At 22.4% G+C, this 11805-nt stretch overlaps 1 protein-coding gene across 1 annotated transcript; it reads right to left on the minus strand.

Moving 5' to 3' along the window:
* Positions 1–5549: 5549 nt before the first annotated feature.
* On the minus strand, positions 5550–6632 carry LOC109814106 (pathogenesis-related protein 1-like). Its single transcript, XM_020378453.2, has one exon. The coding sequence runs from the start codon at positions 6298–6300 to the stop codon at positions 5800–5802; it is 501 nt and encodes a 166-aa protein (XP_020234042.1). The 5' UTR covers positions 6301–6632; the 3' UTR covers positions 5550–5799.
* Between the last annotated feature and the right edge of the window lie 5173 nt (positions 6633–11805).

Below are 11805 nucleotides of genomic sequence, written 5' to 3' on the forward strand. Positions count from 1 at the left end.
AGCATGCCTTCGTCAGAAACAATACCAGTACTCATGATGGGAAATTATAATTAACGGAAAGAATCCGATTTTTTTTTTCTTAAAAAAAATAAGTTATATTTATACTTATTATAAAAGAATCATCATTTTAATTTTCATTTTTTAGTGGACCATTATATCTCTTCTATATATAAAAAAAATTATATATTTTTTATTTGTATGTAACTATTAAAGATATGAAGTGTTTCAATTTTTTTAGTATGTTATAATTTGGATTTATATATTAAAAATAACATATATGTATTTACTGCAACTAAAAAAAATCGTATATTATTAATATTCATAATACTATTCATGAATTAATATATTATTATTGTTATATTTATAGATAAATTAATGATTATCAATAAGTTGTTAATCTCAATCTCAAATGTATTGAATTCGATCTTTTTAAATGAAGTTCGTCTGACTCTTATATATGAAAAATTGTGGTTAGAAAGTGAAATATCTCATGATAAATATTGTCTTAGATTATTTTACACAAATTAGTAAAAAATAATAAATATATAAATAATGTTTTTTAAAAAAATATACACTTATAATTAATTTTCTTTACCAATATAATACAACAATCATTTTTCACATGATATTATTACAAATGTAAATAAAAAAATTTAATACTATATTAAAAATTTAATATGATATTTATTTTGAAATAATTTTTTTCTTATCATACAATACTTAATCATTATGGGACGAAGAGAATAATTTATTAATTACTAATGAGTGTTCTAATAGTTATTAATTAATTATTTTGAAATAAAAATAAAGCTTTCAATATTTTGGATCTCAGATTACTTAAATGGTGAAAAAATTAGTGAATTTATTTAACATTTCTTAATGACACTCTTTTAAACTTTAGAAACCAAAAAACAAAAAAAAAAACCCTTAAATATGCGTTTTATAGTCTCTGTAAATAGTGTCTGGTCGTGTTTTAATTAATCCTTGTAGTTTTAATTGTAAATTTATTTTTAGATCCTTAACTTTTTATAATGTTATTTTTTTCAGTCTTAATCATTAATTCTAATTAATTTAGTGTTAAAATTGTTAGTAAAATAAAAAATATTAATTAAGATAATAAAGGTAACAAACTATAATTTTAATTAAGATAATTAAATTATTTTTATATACATAATTAAGTTATGTGATTTATTTATTATTTTATATAAATAAAATAATTATATATAATATTATTTTATAACTTATTTCTAATTTTATTTTTAATATATTATGAATAGTTTGTGTGTGTAATAAGTTTATATCTTTAAATGAATTAATTGATATTTTTTATATCTTTAATTTATTGTGAGTCTATTAATAAGTTTTTAATTTATCTTTTGAGAGTGAATATATTTATTGGACAATTATCACTATAAATCATACTTGTTATTTATAATTGTCATTTATATAATTTATTTCTATATATATTTTTAAAATAAAATTTAAAATTATGAGATTATTTTACTTGTCCTGTTAATGAATACAGACACCGGTCAGAATATTTAATACATTTATTAAATATTTTTACTATTTTAAAAGAAATATTGAATTTTTTTTTTTTACTTTTTGGTTATAATGAATATTTATCTTTATAGTAAATGCTTTTTAGTTTTTACTTTTCGTATCCTTATCGTTTGAGATTATTAAACAAAATCAATTTCTTTTATTTTATTTACTACTTGCTCCGAATTTAAATATTAAAAAAATTAATTAATTTATGTGTAATTAAAAATAATAATTAATATAATTTATTGTTGTTAATTTTAATTTAAATTAACTTTTTTTTATATCTTACTCTTCATTAGATTAATTGATATTAAGTAGTTGTTATATATATATATATATATATATATATATATATATATATATATATATATATATATATATATATATATATTAATTAACTGCTTCTGATTAAATAAGAGAAAATTACATTCTTCTTTTCCGAAATCAAAATATTATACTGCCTTCTCTCTCAGAAAAAATTACAGTCTATATCAAATTCTAACAAATAATATTTTACCTATTTTTAAATTTTTTTTTTGTTAAAATTATTTATACTTTCGTTACAAAAAAAAAAAGTTATTATCAAAAATTTCATTATAGTAACATCTCCCAAAGATTTAAATATTACAATATTCTCCCTCATCCCCCAAAGATTTAAATATTACAACTCTCTCTCTTCTTGCATTAAAATAAAAAGTTTTCTCCCTTAAATATGTTACACTGAATAATAATTTATCTTTTGATTTACATATTAAATTGTTATTTCAAAAATTATTAATTTTTCTAAAATTAATTATATATTTCAAAGAAATATTTTTCATTATTATTTTCACAAAACAGTTACCAAAATAAAAAATAATATATATATATATATATATATATAAAATAAAATCAAACACAAGTATTAAGAGTATTTAATCAACGTAATTAATGTAATATTTTTTAAAAAAGATTAAATAAAATAGCATTTCCATTATATAGGGTTAATAATATATTGAAGATAATATATAAGTATTGAAGTATTACTTAATTTATGTTATTATTAGTAAATATTTAAATAAAATTGTGTTTTATGATAAAGTATTATGTATTATATTTAATTAATATAATACTAAAATATGTATATTAAATATTTGTTTTTAAATAAATATGTTTATATTAAAAATCTATTACTAAATTGTAATGATCTGCTAATGGTTTCTATACTAAGCGACACAACTATTGGTAGTGAAAAATGATCATCTAATGACTTAGGATTGTAAGTATATTAATAGCTGAATATGTATCATAATATAAGACATATAATAGTACATTAACTACACAAGTATGTATACACAACATAGATATAGTAATTCAGGCATCTAGCCAAAAGTAAACTATACAACCTATGTTAATGGTCAAGTAACTTGTATACATCACTATACAATTTCTACTCAAAGGTAGCTTCAAATTGAACAACCAGCTCCAGCACCTCCTGGTGGTCTCGACTAACCTATCTTTACCTTACTTTTATATCAAATATGATAATCGCAGCCTAAAACACATGCATAAAAACACGTAATTAAGGGTAGGCTAAAATTAAAAAAAAACATGAATACAACGCAAAACATCAACAACATTAAGCATATCAACACATCTTTATTACATCTTCAACACTATCAACATATAGTATCATAATGCAACTAACACTATCAACACAAACAACTTACTATGTAGCAACCTAAGGTTAGCACAAGCAACACATATCATCTCATAATTCAACACCTCAACATGATTCATTTTAAATCAATATTTGATATAAACAATATAGTTTAAACAATGCATCATAAGCAAAACACAACAACTATATGCATCATCACATATTTCTACTAGGAAATATCTTATAAATTGGATATCAATCCACAATAACAAGCTAGATATCAATTCACAACGCAACAACTTGATTTCTTGGATATCGTCACTTAAATAATGGAGTGTAGTGATATTATTATGATAGAACAGTTGGGTATAGGCCTACCACAATATTAGCTAGCTTAACCAAGTTTTCTATGGGATTAGTTCACTAACTACTATCCAAATACTATGTCCTTTTGATAATTGATTAAGAACTAAGTTCTCGACTTCATATTTTACTCAATTTGGTCGTTTTATACACGTGTGTCTTAACTTTGCTACACGATATCAACTAAGTCCTAGGGAAGATTCAACATAGCAATATTGTTCAAGAGTCAACTTCCCAAGAAGAATTTTCAACAAAGTTGAACTCTTAGAATACCACAGCACAATATCCACATAAATAGAATAAATGCCTTTTAAAACAACTTATCCTCTATAGTCCTAGGTTGGTCATCACAACTCAACAACATCATACTTAAATGTCTAAAGCATTCATCATCTCAACAACACAAAAATGTCATGCATTTAGCAAATTCAACACAACCTACAACTCAACTCAACTTTCAACTAGCAACTCACAACATATTCCTCATCATACAACATATAAACTTTCAATATTGATTTCATTATCCTACAATGTTATCCACCCAATTCATTCATCATCATTAGTCATAAAACAACTCAAATAGAAAGTGTTGAACATACAACTCATTCATTAATTAGTAAGCAACCAACTCAATTAGAAAATAAAATATTTAATTAAGTGTTCACACTAAGCATGAAATTCCATACCAAGCATTAGACTTCTAAAGAGTCGTGTAAGAAAATTTTTAAGTTCCAACACTAATCGTAAAACCCACACTTAGTCTCAACCTTCTAGAGACACATTCAAATTCTCACGCTACTCATGAAACTCATGCTTACTCTCACAATATACTAGAAACTTCTACATACCTGAAGAACATCCCAACAACAATGAACCTATCCAATCTCCAAAATCCTTTCAACTTATGTAATAATACATAAATAAAAAATAATTATCATAAAATTTAGTACTTATATATATATATATATATGTGTGTGTTAATTACTCAATTTTAGTGTTTTTCAACACTAAATAACTTAACAACCACAACAACATTTAATTACAACCCATAGTGTTACATAAATAAAATATAATTATTATAAAATTTAATACTTATATATGTGTTAATTTATATTATATATATTATATAAGTATACATATATAATTTATTTATAATTTTTATTTTATTTATTATTTTAATAATTTAATTTAAATTTAATTATATATTTTACAAGTTTTTTTATCAAGTCAATGAATGACAACTAACTAGAAATATTTTAACATATATTTTACTTAAAAGTATATTTTAAAAACTTATAATGAATATTATTTAGTGATGATAAGTTAAATACTCTAAATTATATATTTTAATATAATAGAAGAGTAATAATATATTATTTATAGAAGTGTAATTAATTTATTTAATATTTTAGAATATAAATAAAGGATGATGTAATACTTTAATATTTTAAAAAGCGTACACTTACATATAACGTTATATTAAATTCACTAAATTATGTATTTTAATATAATATAAAAATGATAATATAATATTCTCATTACTCATGTTGAGAATAACGTAATTAATTACTCAATAATTAACTCTACTTTTAACATATACACAAGTTTAAAGTTAGATAGAATTTAGACGCTTCGATCTGTGACTATTCCCTGTTTGGAGCAGTTTCAAAATATGTAACTTTCAATCGGAGAAGCAGCCGTTAATGCTTGCATACAATCAATATTTTATTTATTATTATTCATTTATTTGAAGCATTGATTATTACTAATTTGTTTGAAACGTTAAAATTAAATGCATCAAATTTCTGCCACTTCTTTTTTACACATTGATAGTAATCTTTTGATAAAAAAAATATAATAATAACTACATATAAGAAAATAATAATTTTATTATCAATTTTTTAACTAAAATAGTGTAAGACTAACTTTCTTAAAAACAATGGAGAGTCGCATAATAAGTACCAATGGAGTGTAGCTTGATTGACTGATGCATATGAAGACGACAGTATATTTGAAAATTTTTGCATTTGATAAAGATGAAATACAAAATTCTTTACTAAATAGATGATTTCTATAATGTGTATAAGTGTTGATTGCTAATTACTATATCAATAAAGTTTTACCGAATTTGATTTTATGAATAAAAAATAATGAATTAACACTTAAGAAATTTCTTGAGAATTATAATGGAAATGCATATCATATATTCTATATATATGAATATTAGAGATTGCGATTTGCAATGAAAGAAGCTAGTAGGGTCTTTCACGTATATAGTTGCCAGGGGGAGAATAGTTGCAAGTGATGAAAGTGCCTCCATTATCACATCTTACTTTGGCACATCCAATGCGTACAGAGTTTCTCCAAACAACCTGAGTGTAATGCAGACACTGCTGACCGTAAACACAAGAGTTAGAATAGTAGTCATAGTAGGGTTTCTCATCGACCCACATTTTCACTGCCTCTACGCCACTTAGGTCACCAGTGCTCATAGCAATATTCTCTCCGTATTTTCCACCGCCACCCGAGTGGATCAGTTGGCAATCACCTTTGCGTTGCCGTTGATTAGCGTAGTTTTGTGCAAAAGCTGCGACGGTATCATCCCAACCCAAGTTTTCAACAACCACTTGTGCCCTTGCAACGTTGTGTGCATTCACGTAGTCTTCTTCTGAGTCTTGGGCGTAGGCCACATGACCAACCATCACTAACCCCAACACATAAAATAGAGACAATGAAACCTTGCACAACCCCATTTTGATTAATATTGATTTTCAAAATAATAGTAGAAGGGAGGTTTTTGATTAATAAGGTTGGAGATCTTGAGAGGTATTTATAGGGAACCTAATTAGCATGTTTTTTTTTTAGTATATGAAAGGTTCGTGCGAAAGAATAGTGGTGATGAAAAATTATATAATTCGTCACATACTTAACTTAATGCTACTTTCATTTCAATTCATAAAATCAAACTTAAAAAGACTCGATTTATATGATCTCATATATTAATTATTTCTAAACTAATATTTTTAATTGAAGTATATGTTCACTTAATTTAATAAAATATATTAATCACAAACTTTATAAAAAAGTATATATTCTAATTAATTAGGAGAAATATATGTATTAATTAAAAAAATTATGTACTCTAAATTAGTTAAATGATACACGATTATTAATTAAGAAAGAGATAAATTATATGAGTATTAATTAAGAAAGAAAAATAATATAAGTGTAATTTTAGAATATATATATATATATATATATATAATACAGATTTATTATTATCAATTAAATTAACTATTTTTTTTAATATTAGTGAATTAGATAATTATACCTTATATATAAGAAGGACTTTTTAATTTCATGTTGTGTTTATATACACAAACATTAATCTTTTAATTTTGAATTTGAATAAAAAAATTAAAATAAATTTTCTAAAGATTTTGAATGAAGAATTAAAATTAAATAAATATAGTTAAATAGTGAAAATTAAATTTAGAAGATATTAATATACTAATAATAGAAGATATTGTCTTTTCGATCTACATGTTTTATGAACTATTTTGTTTTTATAACTATACATGTAAGTTATTGTTTCTTTCTTTTATTTAGATTTTTTTTATAATAATGTTATTAATATAAACAGATTTCATTAATGACTAATCTTTTAATTATCTTTAATAGAGTCTTTCTTTTTAATTACATTTTTTTTTCATAAGATTCAAATGCGAAACTTTAATTAAGGGGTCATACCACTAAGGCAAACAATTTTTTGATTTTTTTTTCTCTCTCTCTTAATATTTCACAATATATTTATCACATTCTTTTAAATAATCTCTAACTATATTATTACTTTTTTATTTTATTTTTATTTTAAAAAAATAGAGAACCACATAGTGCTTCTTTTTTTTTTAATCTTATAGCATTAATAATATTATTGTATTAATTTTTCAATATATTATTAATTCTAATAATGTATAAATTTTCATTTAATAATAATAAATATATGTACAATTTTGATACTCATTAAATATATGTGTATTATAATTGTTATTTATATATTTAATAAAAATGTTAGATCGTTGATTTATGTATATTGTGTGATATTTTAAAATGTTAATTTAATTGTGAGATTATTTTGTTTTTAAATTTAATTTTAAACTATCTATGAAAATCATTGTTTAACTAATTATTGATTTTTAAAGTCTAATTAATTTTGATTTTAATGAGATATAATAAAAATTATTGTAGTTTTAATTACTTTTTATATATTAACATCTTAATTTTAAATTAATTGTTTTTAATAAATGTATTTAATAGATTGCTCCAATGATCACTCCTTGCATTGTATAACTGAGCACAAAAGGAGTTAGATATGTATTAAGCTGTGTTTTTTTCCTCTGCCTTCTCCTTTTGTTTTCTCTTTTTTAATTAAAAACTTGTCATATTTGCTTCGTCATACTTGCATGGAGTTTGAAGTTAAGTACTTTAAGACATTATATTGCATACTCAATTTTTTTTTTTCGTGTTCTCATCAACATATACATGAACAATATGTGTAGCACTTCACCCTAATATATAAGAGGTATATGTGGAAATGAGTTATTATTAGTGCGGCAGATTTGAAAATTTTCTTTAATGAGGACCAAGAAATAGTCTTTAGAAGAAAAATATTATAAGCCTTTACTTAATACACAATTTCAAGAAATACATTTGTATAATTGTCTAATTGTGTTACCAACTAAATCTTAATATTTATGTGTTCAGTATCGAGAATGAGAGAAAGTAATGGGATAAAGTGATTAAATAAATACCATTTTTTATACAATGTTTTACCTTTATTAAAAAAAGTGTCATGGGGTAACACATATTTTTATGGGAAAAAAGTTTTTTTGTGAACATATATAATAAAATAAAATAAATAAATCTTGTGGAGACAATTGTCCCCGTAGATGTTAACGCGTATTGCACCGGGTGTTACCTCCTTAGTAAAAAAATAAAGACAAAAAATTTCATTAACCTAATACTTGAGTGTTATTTTTGAGTTAAAGGTGGAAATTTACATCCAATCATTAAAATTTTGACCATTATTTATTATTTTTACATGTCATTTTATTATATTATATTATATTTATTCTAATTATAAGTAATAAATTTAATTTTTCTTCAATTATATTAACTTTTAAAGTTATCCAAAAATACTTTTTTTATACTCTTACTTAATTGTTAATCCTATTTCTTATATAATTACTTATAACTAGCATTAAATGCAACAATCATTTAAAATAAAGGGTATCTTTAAAATAAAAATTAAATTTATGCTATAATTAATTACAAACAATCAACTTAATTTTTTTTTATCTTGATTATTTATCCTATGTTATTTATAATTAGGATCAGAGGTAATATTTTTTTTTACTATATTATATCTTATTACTATATATCAACATTTGCATTATTTATCATTAGTGGATAAGACATTTTATGTCTCTATTTATTTTTTGTAAAAAAAGTAAAAATTTTGAAAATAATTGTATATCAACAATGTAAAAAAAGATGAAAGTCAATAAATAAAAAAAGATAAAAATATAAAGAGATAAAAGAGAGAGAGAGAATTATATGAATAGTAACCAATAGAAATGTAACAATGATAATTACTTACAAAAGTTAAAAGACTAAAATATAAAAACAAAAATTTAGATAAAATTTAATAAGCTTTTTTTTATGAAAACTTTGAAGGATTAAACAATTTCATTAAAAATAAAGATTAAAAGTGGTTGAAAGAAAAAAATATCTCTTTTATTTAATATTATAGATGTCAAGTGTCAATATTACATTAAAAAAATATTTAATTTTTAGTAAATAATTACTAAATAAACTAAAATCACAACTCAAATTACAATTATAAAATACACACGAGTAAAAGTTGAACTACAATTATAAAATTGTCATGCTTAAAAGATAAAAAAAAAGTGCATTAAAGTCAATAATTAATTATTAAGGAGTGTTTTAATAGTATTATTAATTATTTTGAAATAAAAATTATTGGATATGTTACATATGAGAGTAGTTAAAACGGTGAAAAAGAATTAATAAATATATTTAACATTATTCCATTTTTTTTATTTTTGGTTCGTCCCTGAAATATTCAGAGTCGATAAAATTTAACACAGCTACATTTACAAGATAAAATATGAACCCTTAACTTTACTTAAATATTGATGGATCCCCAATATGGAGTTTACATTATTCCCTTTAAACTTTAGAAACCGAAAAGTAAAATAACATCCTAGACTTTTACGTGCATGCATAAGAAAAGTCAAACGCACCCGACACTCCTGTAACAGATACCTTCAAAAGCAGACTAAATGGGATCCAATACTTAAAAATACTTTTTTTTGAATGCCCTTAAGTCTTGCACGTACCACAAATTAAGCAGTAAATTTTGCCTATTAACCTCAGTGGAGCCCACCGTTTTTCTTCGCGCGCGCAATAATCAGGTATTGGATTAATGATTAATGCACTTTTCTATCAGCTCTATTATACGGAGAAAAAATTGATTTTTGACGTATTAAAAAAATATTTATTTATATTAAATTTTTCTAATCTTATAATTTTTTTAACAATTATCTTATATGTAAAAAAATAGTATAACTAAATTTTAAACCTTAAACCCTAGAAAAAAAATAATACAATTGAAAAATTATATGTTAAATAAAGAATATCGTTAAATAAGATAAAAATTATTGAAATTTATTTATATTTAAGAATAAAAAAATATGAGTGTATTTTTTTTCTTACAATAAAAAAATAAAATATACAATTAGGATTGTTATTATTTATTTATTTTGTATGTGTAAAAAAAATTATGATAATGACATTGTGGAGTGACACAAATCATTTAAAATCTAATCTGAATTAGTATTCTTCATAATAGTAAAATCTTATATCAAATTAAACATTAGTGAATTTTAATTAATTATTAAATACATAATTATGTTTAATTTGAAAATCTTAAATATATCATTAACCTTTATCTGAATAATGTTGTGGATGTCATTCTCTATCCATCATTTTATAAATGTTGTGAGGCAATGTCATTCTCATTCATTTGTCAGCAGCCGGCAAAGAGAGCGAAAGCGAACATGTGTTGTTGCTTGCCACTAAACAACTGATCCGTGAACACATTTTGGCATCACTCTAAACTCCACCTGCTATGTGTCTACAACAACTTACAATACTATATTCATCTTACCATTTTTAAGGAATCAAATTCTATATTTTTAGACCTATATACTTTTTACCCATGATTGCATACTCCTCTGATTTCACAATTTCCCTTCATTAGCAACTTTTCTAACATACTCGTTCCTTTTAATTAAGATTATGGAGAATCCCTTATTATTAATCTGACATAAATAATTTGCATATGACAGATTTGATATCTTATTTTACATTTCCTGTTAATTAATACGCATTTATAAAATATTTTGATTATTTTAAAAGTAGTACTCAATGTTTTCTTTGCTTTCTTATAATAAATATTTATCTTTCTATTAAATACTTTTTTATTTTTTCTTGATCGCTGAATAACATTAATTTGTCTTATTTTTTTTATTTTTTTTATAACTATGGTATAGATACAAACTATCAATCATTTATTAATCTATGTTAAAAATTGTGAGTTCATGTATGACAGATATTTTCTTTCTAATATAATTTATTTTATACCTAAAGTTAGGATTACACCTTGAACATTTTATTTAAGAGATAGAAATTGTTACTATTCATGTCAATCAATATTGATTATCTCATTTTATTTACGACTCATTTCATAATTAAATATAAATAAAATTAGGTAATTAATTTATGCAATAATTTAAAATTAATTAATATCATTTAATTTTGTTAATCTGTTTTAAAAATTAACTTGTTTCCATTATTATTTTTATTGAAATTTGATATCAAGAATAAAAAGAACCGTTGAAATAAAATGAATCGCAAATAAATAAAAATATTTATAAATAATATTATTAATAAAATAAAATAAATTAAAATTAAATTATAATCGGAGAGAGGATTTATTTGGTTAAAAGTGGGTGGTTTTAGTTAACTAACTCTAATTTTGACTTTATCTATAGACATGCACTTACAATAGTTTGGTACTGTGGACTCTGTTAGTATTTGCATTTGGCTCAAATGTTACTAGCCGCACTTCACAGTTTCAACTTTCAACTGGGAAAGCAACCGTTAATGCTGTG

Source organism: Cajanus cajan, chromosome 1 (genome assembly GCF_000230855.2).
Source record: "Cajanus cajan strain Asha chromosome 1, NIPB_CcT2T_4, whole genome shotgun sequence".
NCBI lineage: Eukaryota > Viridiplantae > Streptophyta > Magnoliopsida > Fabales > Fabaceae > Cajanus > Cajanus cajan.

What these genes read in the sequence shown, in the direction of transcription:
- LOC109814106 (XM_020378453.2), bottom strand. Translation starts at nt 6,300, where the DNA reads ATGGGGTTGTGCAAGGTTTCATTGTCTCTATTTTATGTGTTGGGGTTA.